This window comes from Mustela erminea, chromosome 12, assembly GCF_009829155.1.
Source record: "Mustela erminea isolate mMusErm1 chromosome 12, mMusErm1.Pri, whole genome shotgun sequence".
In the NCBI taxonomy this organism is placed as follows: Eukaryota; Metazoa; Chordata; class Mammalia; order Carnivora; family Mustelidae; genus Mustela; species Mustela erminea.
This window is the reverse complement of record NC_045625.1, coordinates 46,950,865-46,969,591: the sequence shown is the minus strand read 5'-3', so window position 1 is coordinate 46,969,591 and position 18,727 is coordinate 46,950,865. Positions and strand designations below refer to the sequence as shown.

The window sequence follows — 18,727 nt, the reverse complement described above, 5'->3', positions numbered from 1 at the left end:
TTTTTCTTTTTACAAAACACTATGCCAAGACTATTGATTCAGATGTCAGACTGGTGGCAAACTTCTGGAGGAATTAAGAGTCTACGATCTCAGCGCTCCCTCTAGAAATTATTGTTATATTGAGTTTTTTTGATAATTGAAGGAAGATCAATAAATTTTTTTCAGCTTTTAAAAATTAATTTGATATCTCATCTTAGAAAACAGAGCTTCATGAATATTGTTTAATATCTACTTAATGCTCATGAATACTATAGTTCAGAATCCTACTATAAAGCCCATAATATAGGGCTTCCGTACAGGTATGGGTTTTAAAAAAGTAGGCAAATTTACACTGATTTCACATGGCAGGGATTTGAATTAATAAATATATTTTTATTATAATATGTACATTCTTTAAAATGGAGTTCAGAAATTTCCAGCTAATCTGGATAATTAAAGTCAAATTAAGTAGGCATTTACTGTAAAAGTAAACTAATGTGCTTTTAAGGGCATAGTTTCATTTGGCACTTTAACAAAAACTGGCAAATACATGCCAACTGAAAGTTCTTAATGTATCTTTACATATACTATTACATCTAGTTTTTATTAGATGAATGCTATAGGCTACAGTCTCAGGTTTACAGATGAGGAAATGGAAACATGGAGTATTTAACACTGTGCAACTAGCAAGTAAAGGAAACAGTCTAATCCCAGGTCATGTATTCCAAGGAAGTGACTTTTCTACATCATGCTTTAAGTGATTCCTATGCTTGTGCACAGGTTTCCCATTTATTGCTCTTGAATCAAAGTGGAAATAATGTATACTTTATATATATATATATATATGTGTATATATATATATACACATATATATATATATATATATTTTTTTTTAAAGTTGTAAGTGGAGGCATTTGGGGACAAGAAGCAAACCCAGTCCAACTGTACGCAAATTACTAGTGAATGACTTTTAGCAGATCATAAAACAACTTATCTGAACCCCAGTCTCCAGTGTATAAAATGAGAAAATAAAAATCTCTAAAACAGAAGGATAATGTGACAATTGAAGGAGATGATGTGAGTTGATGTGCTCTATTACTGTTAAGCTCTTTATAATTATTTTGAAGGAATAGAGGAAGCAAACCTTTGGAAGAAAGTTTCAATAAACTTCTTTTAAAAATCATATGTTAGATAAAATATATTCAGCTTCAGTTATTCAGCATGTAAACCGAATGGAGTGAAATTCAAGGTGTCCCATGTTCTGTGGACATTTAACAATCATTTCAAAGTTAAAATATACTATTTCTTCCACAGGTAAGAAAGATTTGCATCTGGGGGGAGTCATTGTTCTTTGGATGGCTGCTGTTTCTTTAAATTGGGTGAAAGAGTTGTACGGTTGCTGAGTCAGTTCATCTGGCAGCCTCGAGATTTCAGAGCAAGAAAATGGTGGCATTCAAAAAAAAAAAAAAAGAGAAAAGAAAAGAAAGCAAAACAGAAGCTTCCCTAATACACCAGCAAAGTAGGTATGACATTAGACAAAATGTACTTTAGAGGCAGAAAATTATAATTTGGAAGGCATAACAATTTAGTTTTTCTTATAATGGCTAATGATTTTTTTAGCTTGCATTAGTTACATATATTTCTTCTCTGGTCATTGTACTGTTACACAGATACAGAGACCCCTAATTTCTGTATCCACAAGTGCTTTATTCTGTTACGGCTACATTTTACTGTGATTTTGCTGTGATCGATAAATGTCATTTAAACCTGTGAAACATTTGTTTTGTTTTTCCTCTCTTACATAATTTTAGGTTGTTGGTTTTACCAGACTGGTTTCTGTTTGGATAATAAAATGAACTGAAAGAAACCCCTTATATTCTATCTATCTACCTATCCATCTTGAATTATTCAACAATGTAAGCAGGGGTAAGTATGTACAGTGTTTCAAAAAAATAAAATATCATAAATGTTTATGTGGAAATTTTCTGTCTAGGGCTTTAACACACAAGTATAAGTATATCCTACTACATCCTTTGCCCCAGAATATGTTCTGACAGTAAAAATCTGGCATCTAAGAGATAATCTTCCAATTCAGATGAAGGATCACATAATAATAAAAAGTCTCCTTTATTTAGGAAATTAGCTCCTTCATTGATTACTCAGACTCTCAGTATCCTTCCTGGGACTCAAAGTGTGACTTGACCAATTCTAAAATTTAAATCTTACCTAAAAGGCCAAAGCCTTGATTTAAAAATAAATAAGCAAAAATAAGGTTTAAAAAGCAACACTGTCCATATTTGCCAATGATGTTGCAGAAAGGGCACCTGTAACAGACTTCCCCTCAAGTGCTTCTTAAAATGCAGATTCTTGGGTGCCTGGGTACTCAGTGGGTTAAGCCTTTGCCTTGGCTCAGGTCATGTTCTCTGGGTCCTGGGATCCAGATTTCTGGATTTCTGCTCAGTGGGGAGCCTGCTTCTCCCTCTCTCTCTGCCTGCCTCTCTGCCTACTTGTGATCTGTCAAATAAATAAAAATAAAATCTTAAAAAAAATAAAATAAAATGCAGATTCTTGAGACTTACATCAAATATGCTATATCAGATTTTCTGGAAGTGAGCCCCAGAAGTGTATATTTTAAACAGCAGTTCAGGTAATGATGCTGTTAATAAGCCGTGCCTTAGTTCCTTGACTTCTCACTAATCTCATGCTTACACCACTCTGATTGCACAATTTTATTAGTTTCAGTTTGTTTAAGAGATTACATATCTTTGTTCATGTAGTTCTGAACCACTACAAAACCTTTCTTCTTACTGGCTTTAAAACTATTTAAATAAATTCTGAGGGTTTTTTTTTTTTTTTTTTTTTTTTAGGTGAAGGGAAAAACTATGATCTTGTTGAAGAATTAAGTCACTTGTGATAAAAATTTTTATATTTTCTTTATAAAGCCTGCAATGAGAAACAAAGATTTTCTTCAATTTTCCTTTCTCTAAAAAACAAATGCTACTGACCCTTAGTAAGTTCAACAATTGTCAATGTAAGTGCTTTTGCTGAATACATTGAAATAGCATGAAGCATGACCTGGTGAATCTGTGCAGGTCCCGAGTCGGTGGGTATTTTCCAGGCTGGAGGAAAGCCTTATAGAGAGGCCTTCTTTCCCTTACTGAACAAAACCTTTATTTATTCCCAAGGTTTTCTCCATTGGTTGGCTTACCGTCATAGAAGTTGATCTTGTATTAATACTTTTTTTTTTTTTTTTAACGGAGGGAAAGTTCTCAAACAGGAGGAAAGCTGCAGTATGAGAAAAAAACAGTTGAGAGAAGAATTTGAGGCAAATTCTTCATCACTGGAAAAATACTAGGGGTCATTCTCCTTACCGTCTTGTACCGCAGACAGAGTAACAAGGAGGAGGGAGTTTTTCAGTAGTTCTCTTTGGGCGCCACCTGGCACAGAAGGGATTGGCTGCCGAGAGTTTTGGACATTTTCCCCACGGCGTCTCAGAATCAACCTGACCCACTCACTCCCTGATCTTCCCTTCCAGAAGAAAGGGCTAGCCAGTTCCTAGCTGGAGCGGTGACCAAGAGACATCCTCTGTCCTACCTTGCGCCTCTCCTGGTGCAAGACCAGGAGACCACCTCAGCCTCTGCCTGCCCCCACTTCCTCCTTCACCTAGTGAAGCCCCATTCCCGCTCTACGTGTAATCCCTTGTGTTATTCTGACCAAATCCTACTTGAGGAAATATTGGGATGTGAGACGAGGCCCAGGGGCGGCTGAAAGCAGAAGGGGTGCATTCGCGGAGTGGGGTGATCAGTGGGCTCCGCCTCTCAACTCTTGTTTCGAGGGCTCTACCCCAGCTGCCAATCAAATTTCCGGCATCCGCAGCGTCCCTAGGAATTGAGCGGGTGGGGAGGAGGTAAGGTCCGGGAGGCTGGTTGCAGCCGGGAGGCAGAGGAGGCGAGGTCGCAGCAGCTTCGACTCGAGTCTCGCTTCCTGCTGGCTGGCGGGCCATTTCTCCCCAGCAGGTCCTCGGGAGGCCCGCTGCAACCCTCACCCGGCTCTGGGAGGCGGTGAGCCTCGGCGTGAAGTGGTCGGGAGAGGACCCGTGAGAGGGAGTCCTAGAAGCGGGCTGGAAGTATGTGACAGGAGGCCTAACACCCAGGCCCTTGGGAAAAAAGGCACAGCTATGCATCTAACCTCTAGGTAAAAACGAAGCTTGTAAGCGGCGTGCGTCAGTCTGAAGCCACAGCTTTGTCTCCAGACTTTACAAGAACCTTCTTACACATGATACTTGCACAACTCAAGTTTCCTTACTGCCTCCCCTAATCTAACGCTAAGCAGGCTCTAGTTCATCCGTAATACAGGATCATTTCAGGCTTTGAAAATGACCTATATTTTTTTTTTTACTGGTGATGGTCAGGACACTTTGGTAAACTCGAAAAGTATAACGAAGAAATTATAGATTACCATTCCCAGTCCCCCCCCCCCCGCCCATCCTAAGGAAAGCACTGTAGCAAAATATTTTTGTACATAAACAGGGTGTGTGTGTGTGAGTGTGTGTGTGTTCTGAGAAAAAGAAGAAAAGCAATACTAAGAATTGTTTACTGTTTTAAATCTTGAAAAATCACCTACTCTTTAATGCCATCATTTCACAGTCCATTAAACATTCTTCAAAAATGATTGTCCATAATAGTCCAGAGTCTAGAATATTCCAGACCATTATTCCGGTGCATAGTTTTGTGCAGCAATTTAACATCTTATTGCTAGTATTCAAGGGATTTTTAAATTCTTGCTACTATTTGTCCATTGATCTTTGTCATAATCTTTCTTTTGTTGGATAATACCTACCCAGAGAGTAACTGAATAAAATGTTTGAATTTTTTTTTCTGATTAAAAAAAATTTTTTTTAAAGTAAACTCTATGCCCTATGTGGAGCTTGAACTTATGGGACCCCAAGATCAAGAGTCCTGTGTCCTTGGGACTGAGCCAACCACGGTGCCTCCAAAAATGTATGAATATTTTAAAAGTTCCTCATACCTACAATAAGACTGTCCTTGCCAGTAGAGTGTTTAACAAGTGCATGAAGCTCATTAGTCAATAAACAGATACAATATTAGTGATCATGATGTGAGAATGAGAATTTTGAAATCTGTAGCTTTTTAAAAAAAGCTATTCAATACTATAATTTTATATTTAGAAAGTGAAAGTATACCCATTGTTTACATAACTTAAACTGTAGAAATAATAATTCTCATGTAGAAATAATAGTTCTCATGCAGAAATAATAATTCTCAAGTTAGATTTTATAGCAGATAGAAGAAGAAACTGAATGAGTCCCAACGTAATTACCATCCATATATATTTTTAAGTCAGTATAACCAGAGGCATAATATATATTTATTGAAATATAATCAAACATTTATAATTAATAATTCCATATGTCACATATAGTGTATAATTTCACAAATAAAGTTGGGTAATTGCACAACTTTAAAAAAAAAGATTTTATTTATTTATTTGATGGAAAGAGAGACAGTGAGGGCAGGAACACAAGCAGGGGGAGTGGGAGAGACAGAAGCAGCCTTTCCGCCAAGCAGGGAGCCCCTGTATGGGGCTTGATCTGAGGACCCTGGAAATATGACCTGAGCCAAAGGCAGACGCCCAACCATCTGAGCCACCCAGGTGCCCTGCACATCTTTTTAAGACATATTCTATTCTAAGTTGCACTCTAAGTTCCAATTTTTGTAAATTGAGGCACCTAACTAAAAATTGGACCAGATATTTACTAAAAATTGGGCTTTTTAAATAGCCAATGCATTTTTAAAATAATTTCACATGTTATCCTTGAAAATTGATTTATACTCAAGTAACAAGAAATAAATGGATACTTTCAATGAAACTATTATTTTTCTATTTTTAACATCTCAAAAAATATAAAATGAATACTGTATCTAACTTAAAGTAGTTCTATTACATTGTGTATTCCTAAAAATAGAAAACACATAACTAAGATTACATAGATTAAAATTTTCTACTTTGTTATTACAGATTTCAAGAAGCAACCTAACAGTTTAAGTAACATAGCTTTAAGTAGAGAGTAAGAGTAACAACTCTGATATTAAAAAAATATGGTGGCTAAACGTTTGCTGGTCAGAATAAAGCACCTAAAACAAACAAACGAACAAACAAAGTCTTGTTAATGTTTTAAAATGAAGTGAAGGGGCATCTGGGTGGCTCAGTGGGTTAAGCCTCTGCCTTCAGCTTAGGTCATGATCTCAGGGTCCTGGGATTGAGCCCCATCAGGCTCTCTGCTCAGCAGGGAGCCTGCTTCCTCCTCTCTCTCTGCCTGCCTCTCTGCCTACTTGTGATCTCTTTCTCTGCCAAATAAATAAATAAAATCTTTTAAAAAATAATAAAATGAAGTCCAGCAACATAGCATGTTTTTCAAGCTCTTTTCAAGCTCTTACTAATTCTTAAAAAAACCTGAAGTTTCATAATAATATGAAAAAGAAAGTAAGTATTTACTCTATAAGTTGTTTGTAAATGTTCTAAAAGATTTATTTTTAAGTAATTTCTCCACAAACATGGGGCTCGAACTTACAACCCCCAGATCAAGAGTTGCCTGCTCTATGGACAGAGCCAGCCACGTGCCCCTGCTTGGAAATTTTTGTAAATTGAGGCACCTAACTAAACACCCCCCAGTTTTAAGCTTTACATTTATATGACAAAGGCCTATTAACGTTACAATAAAAAAATAATTCCCCTTCCCCTGGCCTTTGTTTTTTCAAAACATCTATTCCCGGGAAAATGGATGCCCCAAGTAAGGTCACAAAAATGAAACCTCATTAAGCTGCTTTTAGATTTATATCCAGATTCTAACTAAGAGTCTGGATATTGTAGCAATATATATTTTCAATTATTCTGGTCATAGGAAATTACACGGAGTAAAGATTTGTCTGATGTGAGGACAAAACTACCTAGGATTTTGTTTTTCAAGAAGTAGGCCTCATTTTTTAAAAAGTGTTAATTGTGGCCTGAGATGATTAAAACGTGATGGGTTGTGATTTCTCATATTCACCACTGCAGGTCTATTTTTTGCTAAACATTTTGCTAAGTATCATCTCGAGCAGTCTGAATCTGTTAGGGCTCCAAATATGATCTCCACTTTACTACCAAAGCCCAACTCTCTACTGACCTCAAAGGCAAGTGTTTGCTCCTCCGATCAGTGTTGCTATTTAGGGAAGTCAAACCATGTGCGACCCCCCCCCCCCAAAAAAATCCTCCATCTACTGTAAGCCGAGAGGGTTAACCTGGCTGGGGAGAAAACAGGTGGCCCCCATAAAACCGAGACCGTTAGTAATACTTTCCTCTAGGGCGAAGTAAAGCGCCCTAGAAATACATCTTCAGTGTGTGTGTGTGTGTGTGTGTGTGTGTGTGTGTGTTTACTGACTCCCACCCAGGAAATTCAGGAGTGCCTGACTTCTAGGGTGGAATAGAATCTCCCGGTTCTCCCGGGAGTTTTCATGGGATTGAGGAGGCATGTGAAGGGGGCTCTGGGCTCAATATATCGGGAGCCATACACCCCTAAGTAACTGTAACCCGAATGGGGAAAGAGGAGAGAGAGCTTCCACCCCTAAAAACCTCCTCCTCCTATCCAGGTCCGGAAGATGGTTTATCTGTATTAAATCATAACAAACAAATTCTTCCAAGGGCCGACTGCGCCCGGGACTTTTCGAGGCCTTTCTTACCTGCTCTTCCAGGATGCGGCTGCTGCGCTCGGCGACGGCTCCTCACTAGCTTTAACACCAGGGCCGCAGCGGCCCGCACACCCGGCTCTGCCCACTCACCCGCTGGCCGCGTGATCCGCACCACGAAAGCCCTCACTCGCGGCGGGCCACCAGCGCGCCGAATCCGCACTGTGATCAAAAACGCGCGCACCATACTCTCGCTGCCGCCACCTCCGCTGTGCTCCGCGACAGCTGCGCCGCCTTTTGGCATCAGAGGTAGGCAGAGCCGCGTCCGCCCCCCGATCGCCTAGGGGACCCACGCACCGCCCCCCGCCCCTCCCCGCCCCGCAGGCGCGCCCCCGCGTTCCCTGCGCGCCCTCGCGCGCCCCCCGACCTCCCCCGGGCTCAGAACCGTTCAGCGCCCGGCGCGCGCGGGAAAAGCCGGCGGTGGAGCCCGAGGGCTGCGCGCGCGCGGGCCGCAAGCACCCAAGGCTTGCCTCCGCTCCTCCTCCTCTTTCCCGCCCGATCCGCGCTCTCCCCCACCTTCCCACCCTCCGCGCCGGCGCCCCACGAGGTGACAGCTCAAGGGCCTGTCGCCAGAACGCATCTCCAGGCCCCCGCCCCCTCGCAACATTTGTCACCTGACACAGTCGTAAGCAGGAACCACCGCCTTGCGGCGGCTCCCAGTCCTGCTCGCGCCCCGGTTCCCCTACCCGCCTTCTTTTATCCCTCGCGCCACTGGCTAAGGCTCTTCCATCTCTCCAAACCGGATTATTTAAAAGAGAAAAAGAAAGGAAAAGCAAGGTCATCTCCGCGCCGCATCAGCCATTCAGGAGGCTGGATGTTGGTTTTGAAAGAAATGGCGCTAAGCTCCACTTCTACATTTGGGAAACGAGCGAAATTAAAGGAAACCGCTGCCTGCAGCCGAAGCGACATCTGGACACTGAGTGGCGCTGGCGCCGTGGGAGCAAGCGGGCCGGGCGCCCCACCAGGTAGGTGGAGCCGAACCCCAACGCCGGGGTCCCTGCTGGGTCGGGGGCGCCCCTTCCACTCTCTGCTCCCCGCGTCGCCGAGGGCGCGGGGCTGGGCGGAGAAGCCAGGCAGTTTTTATTTTCGGTTTTAACCTTCGACAAGCAGCGCAACATCAGAACGCGTCTTCCTCTTTCCTCCGCCCGCGGCACTCCCCTCCCCCACGGGCTGCTCCCCGCTTTTCCCGGTTTCCCCGCAGCCACGGTTTCCCGGCCGGCGGCCCTCCTCCTCCGCCGCCATCCTCCCTGCGCTCCGACTCCGTTCGCTCGCGCCGCCAGACTCCTCAGCGTGGTCGCTCCCCCGGCTCCTCCCTTGCTCCGCCGCCGCCTCTCGTCTTCCACACCACGGATTATTTACTGCCCGCCGCCGTCCCTCCTCCCCCTCCCCGTTCCCCGCCGTGGTCCACTCTGCACAGGAAAAGCGGGGGAAGGAAAGGAAGCGGCAGCATAAAGGAGGGGTGAGTCGAGGATACAGAGGCGGCCTGAGGACGCGGAGCTCAGCTCCCGAGCGCAGTGCGGCAGGTCCCCGGCGGCCGGGCTGGATGGAGCTCGGACGCGGGCTCGCTGGCTCCCCGAAGGCGGGAGGTCGAGCGCAGGACGCGGCTTTCAGGCGGGCGGCGCTGACCCGGTGCCCCAACCTCCCCGGCAGTCAGTCGCGATCGATCTAGAGCGTCGCTGGCTGCCGGCGCGGCCTGGCCGGCTGGGCGTGTGGCAGAGGATGTGGGACTAGCTAGGCCCAGCCTTCGCGGAACCTTAACGGTGGCCTGCCGCGCTGCGGCTTCTACTTGTGCCCGGGCCTGGTGGCTGAGTTGCAGACGAGGACCCGCAGCACCAGAGCCGACAGGGCCTTAGGGATCAGGTGCCAAGCCCCGCGGTACGTGAAGAAAGGGAGGTTTGCGTTGCGCGAGCCGCCGCACACTCCCGAGAGGCCGGGTCTGGCGACAGGCTTCTTCCCCTTCCCCATGCCTCCCCACATCGCAGGACTTAGCCGTCGATCGGGCCGGCTGGTCGAAGTGAGACTTAGGTACAGTTTTAAATAGCTGTTCCAAATGTCTAGATCTTCACAAACGCACCTCTCCGCTCTTCTGTAGGATTCACTCGGGATTTCCCGAACACCGTGCTCCTTGCTGGGGCTACTCGGCCCTCCTGGGTCCGGAGTGAAACCCCTCTCGCTCTTCATAAGGCTAGCTCTTTCTCCTTCGGATCTCTTCTCAAGTTTCCCTGCTCCGAGACTCTCCCTCTATCAGGCCCCATATTATCATCATGGGTTTTGTTTTTCCTGTATTTAGCGGACAGAAATTATCCTATGTAATTGTTTGTTTGTGGTTTTGTCTCCTACAGTAGTCTGTAAACTCCATGGGAAGCAAATTCTGCGCTCTTGCGCTACACCGACGACCCTACCCCCCCAAATACTCTGAATACCCCCCCAAATATACCAAATATACCAAAAAAATATGCCCCCCAAAATACTTCAGAGGAGAGATGAATTAGTAAAAATATACAGTTATAGTGAGGGGATTTTATTTTATGGCCCAGAGAAGGGGCACTTCAGAGGGTGGGTAGTTCAGAGAAAGCATCTCAGAGGAAAAATGCTCCCCTGTTCCAGCCCAGCCCTGTTCCAGTTCCAGGTAGGGCTGGAACAGGGGAGCATTGGGAAGGAACTCCCAAGGTTGAAGGAACCTTGGAGAAGTGAAAGAATGAGGGTTTCCAGGCAGGGGATTAGCTGTGGCAGTAAACCATGTAAACCATGGAAGAAGACATGTGTTGCACATCTCTTGAAACTATTAGTGTTCTCCAGAGAAACATAACCAACAGGATGGGTGTGCATGTGCCTGTGTGTATGATTTATTCTAAGGAACTAGCGAACCTGATTTATAGGGGCTGGTAAGTCTGAAATCTGCAGGACAGGCTGGTGAGGCTGGAGACCCAGGGAGGAGCTGAGGCTGCAGTTTTGAGTCAAGCCGCCTGGAGAAAGAATTGTTTCTTCTTTGGAAAGCCTGTCTTTTCACTTAAGGCCTTGGTCAGTTCTGCACACATTAAGGAGGGTAATCTGCCTTCTTCAAAGTCTATGTATTTAAATGTCAATTGTACCTAAAAAGTACCTTCCCAGCAACATCTTGACTGGTGTTTGACAAAACAGCTGGTACTGTAACCTAGCCCAGGTGACACCTGAATATTAAATATCATATAATCCCATTATGTCTGTGGGGGCTGCTGACAAATTTAAATTCAGGAATCTGTCTGTATTGATTGGGCCTGTATAACTTTGAAAAGAAATTATGTTATGTTAGTCCCCATACAGTAGTACATCGTTAGTTTTTGATGTAGTGTTCCATGATTCATTGTTTGCTATAAGGCTCAGTGCTCCATGCGATCCGTGCCCTCCTTAATACCCATCATCAGGCTCACTCACCCCCCCACCCCCTCCCTTCTAAAACCCTCATTTTGTCTCCCAGAGACCATAGTCTCTTATGGTTCCTCTCCCACTCCGATTTCTCCTCCTTCATTTTCCCCTTCCTTCTAATGTCCTCCGTGTTATTCCTTATGCTCCACAAATAAGTGAAATCATATAATTGACTTTGTCTGTTTGACTTATTTCTCTTAGCATAATCTCCTCCAGTCCCATGTTGATGCAAAACCTGTAGCCCTATCATCTCCACCCAGACTTGTTCTGGGCATAGGGAAGTTGCCCACTTCAGAGGAATGCCGTTTGAGTAAGAGCATTAAGTAAGGTCATTATAATAAGCTCCACGTTCAATGAATATAAGTTTTAAAATTTAAACTTACATTCCATCTTGATTTTCCCCTGCTGCCCAACACCTGTGTTTTGTAAGTTGTGGCATGCAGGGGCAATTCTATGCAGTTTTAATGGTAGACTAATGAGAATACAATTATGAAGATGAATCTTTAGCAAAACAACCAATTTGTGGCATTACAAAGACTTTTGGAATTCCAAATGACTTTTGGCTGTGTGCTCTTCAAAAAAATGTATGATCAAGGACTGAGCACACACTTTTACCTGTATTACTTATTGTATCCTCACAGTGGCCCTTTGAATTTGGGATTACTACTTCCATTTTACAGGTGAGAAAACTGAGGCCCAGAGGGGCTCAAATCTTGGACAGTCTATGGCCAGCAAGTGCTAGGGCTGGAATCATCAAGAAGTTTTTGCCCTACAAGCCTTGTGTTCCTTCTGTTGTACTAAAGGCTGGAGTCAATAGGGACTGAGCTATCAGTGGGTCATTTGTGCACATAGAGAATCACCGAATGTGATTTATTTTCTTTGCTCTTTTCCTTTGGCCTAAAAAATGGATCTCTCTCAGTGTTTTTCTTATTCATAAGTTTAGGGCATAGATCTTAGATTTTTTTAATGGAGGAAAATTATTTTCTATTTTGGATCAGCACAGGCAGAGATAGAAGAGGATATTTTACTTAATATGACTTGTTTTGTACCACTTGCCTCCCCTTCGCATCGTGTACAGTATATTAATTTCTTCTCTCAGGTAACTCCTGATGATCAGATTCATGAGAAACTTCCATAATATTGCACATGTTCAAACTGAATACCCCAAAGATAAAAGACAAAAGTCACCATAAGCAAGATTTAAAAACTATCATTGAACATATGACAAAAGATTAAGTTTTAGAATATATAAATAAATACATATAGGAACAAAAAGGTAAACCAGTAGAAAAATGAGCAAAGAATACAATGGATAGCTTATAGTGGAGCATATACGAATGGTTAGAAAAATATATGAAAAGATACTCAGTTTTACTCATTTGTAAAGAAAGGTAACAGAAACGGTGACTATCTATGGGTGTGGCAAAAATTTAAAAAGGAGTGTTAATGTTGGTAAAGTCATCAGGAAACAATCACACACACTATTGTAACTTGGTGTGATTGTTTTGGAGGGCAACTTCAGAGTATTTATAAAAATTGAACATGCATATATGTCCCTTTGACTTAGCAATTCCTCTCCTATAACTCATGTAAGTATGCAAAGATACACATACATAAACATATGTTAGAAATAGATATACCATATATGTACAGTGATATATATGTATGGAAAGGAATATGCATGCATGCATGTATTTGTATTTATATTTGTATTTTTATATATATGGATAAATGTTTATACACACATATAAAGATATATGTCCCTTTAACTCAGCACTTCAACTCAATAACTCATACCAGCATGTATGTATACATATATATGTATATATATAGACACACACACTCATATGTAATATTGAAGATATACAGACATACACATATACACATGCACATAGAAGTTTGGAAAGATTTGACACAAAGACACACATATGCACACACTTTGTGTGCATGGGTGTGTGTGAGAGAGACGTATTCCTTTTTTTTTGGAGAGAGATGTATTCTTAACCCTTGAAGTTTGTCTCCTATAAATTTCTGTAGATTGTTCATGTAAGGATGCCAAAAATATTCCTTATAGCGCCATATATAGTAGCAAAAAAAAAAAAGCAAGAAAGGAAAAAGGAGATAAATTATGTGTTTGTCAATAAATTTCTTTTTTAAACTGGGTTTCATCCATAAAATATAAAATTATACAGCCATAAAAAAATGAAGTGCATCTATCTGTACTGATAATGGAAGTTGTCAAAGATCTATTACTAATAAAAAAAAAACACAAGTTGTGGAATAGTATGGTCCCATTTATGTTTTCCAAATGTGTACATTGAGTGAGAGGTGTTTGCAATTGTATGTACGTATATTTCTGGAAGGTTAATTTAAAAAATTTAAAAATAGTCATTACCCCTTGGTAGTGAGAATGGGGAGGGGTAATGAGATTTTAGGAGATTTTTACTTAAGTTTATTTTTTGTACTGTTTGAAAGTGTACCACAAGCAAACATTTTAAAGTAACCACCAAGGACAGCTCACACCTAGAGATGCTAATTCTGTAGACCTGATGGTTAGTACATCTAAATTTTAAAACATTTCTCTATGTAGATGATTCTCAAATGGAGCCAAGATTGAGAACCATGTCCCTATCTTTACAGGTCTCCAATGACTGGCAGGGACAGCACTATCTTTGTAAAGATATAAATAATACCTGAGGTGAATGTAAAATGAAATGTCATTTAATTTTTTTCTAGAGAGGGGATGACATTACTTTTGTTGTTGTTGTTGTATATGGTGAGATTTCGGCAGATCAAAAGGCTCCTGCAATCCTGGATAGATCTGTCTGTGGTAACTCTATTAAAGGCAGTCCAGAGATTAGAGAGTAATCAAAGATGGCCGAATATTTTAGACAAGGTTAGTGTTTATAACTCCAGGTGGCATTTTGGGAGGAGATACAGGGGTTACAGAGTTTCTCCTGTGCCCGAGGAGAGGTGGTGGAACCCAGCAACTCAGACCCACAGGCGCTGGAAATCTAATGCCCAGGGCTTCTGAGTGGAAAAGGGATCAACAGGTGTTTGGGCTTCCTTTGTACACCTCCACTATAACACGGATAGCTGTGAGTAGGCATGTCATCTTCATGCATCTCTCAGGGTTTTTTTCCCCAGCAAAATCTTTGGTTTCTATTTATTTCAAACTTTAAATTAGTGAATCAGAGTTGGATGCTCAGTTTTGAGGTACCGGTTGACTTATATTAGTGAGCTTAGTATGTAATCCATGCTAGTTATGTATCATTTCACTAGCAGCACTAGTTTCAAGGCAAATTTGTGATAAAATTAATAATGAAGTTATAAATATATGTAAATTTAAATATTTAAATTTATAGTTAAATTAAAATTTTAAAATTAAATACATATAAATTTAAATACTTAAATTTAGAGTTATATATATTATACATGATACATATTATGCATAATTCTATAAGTAAATATAAATGATATACAAATTGTACCACTTCTAAAAGTAAAGTAATTCTTTTCCTTATACAAGGAATGATAGTAAAATCTGAGTACAGGAGTCAAGAGGCAAGAAAGGAGCCAACCTATTTGTCATAGCTGAACTTGAGACAAGTTTTATAGAAAACCAAGGCAGTAGGCAATGAGCAGATTCTCATTATTTTAGGCCTGGGATCATTTCACAATTCCCATCAATATGTAGATCAAACAAGTTTGTTTTGTTTTGATTTGATTAATTCTGTTGAATTACTGGCCCTTCTTCCACAAAACACCACCGGGCAGTTCCTCCTTGTATTCCTTTTGTTGCTTTCATCTTCTTCTCTGCCCTCCTGGAGAGCTGGCAGGTGCACATTTAGGTGATATAGACGTCTTCCCCAACCAGCTGGTTTCTACAATCTCCTAGGCAAAATTTAAGGACCTAAAGTTTCAAGGAATCCAAGAGAAACAAACCAGAAAGTACAAATCCTTAGAAATGGGTCTGTCAGATCCATGACAGCTGTTTCCGGAGTTACTTATCTTTCTAATGACTACATATTTTAGCATTTTCTCGCCTTTAGCACTTTATTCTTTCTGGTACCCCCAACTCTCTCTCTCTCTCTCTCTCTCTCTCTCACACACACACACACACACACACACACAAACACACACACGCACACACTCTCTCTCTCTCCCTTTTTTAAAGTAAGCTCTACAGCCCAGCCTGGGGCTTGAATTCACCACCCCAAGATCAAGACTCAGAAATCAAGAGGTACCTGGGTGGCTCAGTGGGTTAAAGACTCTGCCTTCAGCTCAGGTCGTGATCCCAGGGTCCTGATCCCAGGGTCCTGGGATTAAGCCCCATCCAGCTCTCTGCTCAGCAGGGAGCCTGCTTTCTCCTCTCTCTCTGCCTGCCTCTGCCTACTTGTGATCTGTCAAATAAATAATAAATCTTAAAAAAAAAAAAAAAGAGGGGTGCCTGGGTGGTTCAGTGGTTAAGCCTCTGCCTTCAGCTCAGGTCATGATCCCAGGGTCCTGGGATCGAGCCCCACATCAGGCGCTCTGCTCAGCGGGGAGCCTGCTTCCTCCTCTCTCCCTCTGCCTGCCTCTCTGCCTACTTGTGATCTCTGTCTGTCAAATAAATAAATAAATAATCTTAAAAAAAAAAACAAAAAACCACTTTTTCTTTCAGAACATTTATATTAGTTTGTATTGCCTACTTCAGTATTACTTTATAAATCTATTTGTTCTACTTGCTTATCTCATTTTAATAAATTAATTCCTCTAGTGGCTTCCATTGGCATAAGAGAAATGCAGAACGCAACAGGGAAAATGAGAGGTGAAAACAAAGTGAGAAAGACATTAACTTTCAAACTATTAATTTGCAAAGCATTCTTTCTGCTCCTAGTTCTTACAAATTTATCTGTAATTTTTCAAGTAACTGGTGGAGGTGGTGCTTAAACAAGATTTCTCCCCCCTCCCAGGGCTCCAGAATTCTTTCCTCTCTATTCTTCTATATATCTTTCCTCGACTTGTGATATGGCACAATTATTACTAATAAAATATAAGACCTCACTCAGTCTTCTATGCCACAAATTCATAAAGGGGTAAAGCCTTAGTGATGGTAGGGAACTTTGGAGTACTCTAGTCTAATGCCTATCTTTTATAAAGGAGGGAAATTGAGACTAATCTAAGTCACAAGACTCAGGTTGTGTAGTTGGAGAACTAATACTGGGACCCAGGTCTTCCATTTTCCAATCAGGTCCTAACTACATTCCCTCTTTCTTCCCTGGCATTATAAGTAGAACAGGAGAAGATCATGGAAAGTATTGTGACATTGTTGCTCCTTCAACTAATTTTTAAAATTAAAAATTAAAATTGTATCTTCTTACATGTTCATGTCTATTTGCAGCTTAGTGAATTGAACACTAAGAAATTATACCAACCCTCAAATTATTCACGTTTTCACAGAAGACTCAATAGGTTGTTAATAATGAAAACTTTGGATGTCAGAATTTGGAGTAATTAGCTGCTAACATATACACGGAAGCAGAACTCTTTTATTTCAGTTTTAAAAATAAATAAATTAAATCAAATCTCTGCATCCAGTGTGGTGCTTGAACTCATGACCCCAAGATCAAGAGTCACATGCTCTACCAACTGAGCCAATGAGGCACCTCAGACCTTTTGTATTTTAAGTGACAATGACTTTTGTATTTTCTACATAAGGCCGTCCACAGAATTGCTTCTTCAGATGACTTCTATCATTTTTCCAGATCACCAATTCTACTTGCTCTTCTTCAGGTAGAATCTTGAACCATGTCTTGAACATTGGAAAAATTATACCCTATTATAAAAAATTATCAACTAATATTTCTCTATCTTGTTCTCATCTGGAAAATGACATCTATCAGGTTTAAATATTAAATGAACAAATGTATTTTAATATATGCCTGGAACAAGTTAACATCAATAAGTGCTTCCACATTTTTCCCAATAAGAAATGCTCTGATTCTCAACTAACTTTCCCCAGTAATGTGTTCATCTGGGTATAAAGAACTGATGGGGAAGTAAAGATTTTTAAATTCAATTTAATGAATCCCCTTCTTTTGGTCTCTCAAATTAGTTTTTTTTTCTTCTGTTTCTCTCTCTCTCTCCCACAATTCATAAACCTTTTCCTATGTATATATAGCAGTGTTTTAAAATCAATTGTTGCTGGTATCATTTATCAATAATTATTACAAAGAGTGAGAGAAATGAACCTCTTTGAGTCTTTAACATTTCTCAGGAATTAGTGGTAAATCCATGATCATACATTTTTAAACCAAAATATCCACATCTTAGAATCCAATCTACTGTTTTTGTTTATTAAAGCATTGATGTATCAGTTGTTCCAATGCCATAAGGAATCAAGCAACACTGGACATTAAATCTCAAAGCCGTGCACTTTTAGTTTGTTCTGCAGATATGAAGACATTCTGTGAGCCATCATCATCTATTTTTAACAGTTTTATATTCAATTTACTCTTTCAGCCACACTTTGGGAAATACCCCAAGAGAGTTTACTGGGTAAGTGCCTCAGTTTTCTACAAGATAATTGGAATATTTCATAGTTTGATCCTCTGACACACTCTAGTAAAGGATACAGTCAGAAAATTTAACAAAGAAATAAATAGGTTAAGGATGAAAGGGTCTAAGCTTTGGCACTGTGCCAGAGCTTGATTTAAAAGCTATAGTTCTTTACCCCCAGGCGCAACTTACTTTGTTATTTAAAGCCTCCCCAGTAAGATTGTTACTGAAGAACAACTCATAAATACAAAATATTGCAAAATCTTTTCATCTCAGGGGGAGGGAAGTCCTTTATCCTATCGTATATAGATGGAGCAAATCGTTACAGTTAATCGTGACAGTCGCTCTTACTGCAATCCACCACATCACCCTGTGCGCTGACTTCTGAACTCTCCAAGAATCTCCCGTGGATTGAGTAACAAACAGCTGCACCCGCCCCTCTCCAGAGCTGTTCTGTATCTTCTTGACCCAGGGATCCTAGAATCTGTGGGCAAATTCCAGGTGGCTCTGGAATCCTCCTTTCCCGTCACTATCCGGTGGAGCTGAGTGCAAGTCCCCAGGGCTTCGCAGGGGACTTGGATGGCAACACACAGCCTGTAAAGCCCTGGGCACCTGCTGATGCTGTCTACTGTCGAACTCATCTTCAGCATCTTCGTTGTCATCTCCTCAGTCTTCAGAGTTCTCCTTCTAGCCCCAGGCGCCTCAGACCTAAAGTAGGGGCTTCCAGTACCCTCTTTCAAGGTCAGTGGGGCAAATGTGTCTTCTGCCTCGAGCTCAAATGCCTATCATGGCCGCCTCCCACTCTGCCGCCAGCGTCTTTCCAGTGAAGTTTGGCAAACACCTGGGGTCGTTAGGGACTTAATGGGCCGCTTTTTGCCAGAAAACCCTGAAAAGTAAACGACACCCGACACCCGGGAGCTTCACATTCAGCTCTTGAATCTCTCTGGAAGTCCATTTGCATCACCTCTGCGTTTGGCTGCCCTGAGTGTGAGGGCAGGATCCAGAGGAAAAGAACAAAGACCAAAAAAAAAAAAAAAAAAAAAAAAAAAATTGTATTC

The 18,727-nt window shown here is 41.5% G+C and overlaps 1 protein-coding gene and 1 long non-coding RNA gene across 10 annotated transcripts in view; one reads left to right on the top strand and one right to left on the bottom strand.

The window, feature by feature from the left end:
* LOC116571071 (cyclin-dependent kinase inhibitor 2A-like) overlaps window positions 1-18,727 on the bottom strand; it is a 40,474-nt gene that overhangs the window by 18,828 nt on the left and 2,919 nt on the right. Inside the window, exon 1 of one of the 4 annotated variants that reach the window (XM_032308792.1) lies at window positions 7,719-8,048. The exons of 1 other annotated variant lie outside the window; for it this stretch is intronic. In XM_032308792.1, the coding sequence (XP_032164683.1) occupies window positions 7,719-7,968 (250 nt within the window). In that variant the 5' untranslated portion in view covers window positions 7,969-8,048. Of the gene's footprint in view, window positions 1-7,718; window positions 8,049-18,727 lie in introns of those variants that run through there. 2 more of the 4 variants (XM_032308795.1, XM_032308794.1) reach the window with 2 other exon arrangements.
* The window catches only part of LOC116571073, a 107,642-nt gene continuing 97,017 nt past the window's right edge, over window positions 8,103-18,727 (top strand). For 2 of the 6 annotated variants that reach the window (XR_004277690.1, XR_004277689.1), the window contains exon 1: window positions 8,106-8,689. This is a non-coding gene — a long non-coding RNA (uncharacterized LOC116571073). Of the gene's footprint in view, window positions 8,690-18,727 lie in introns of all 6 variants that reach the window. The other 4 variants (XR_004277692.1, XR_004277691.1, XR_004277693.1 and 1 more) reach the window with 4 other exon arrangements.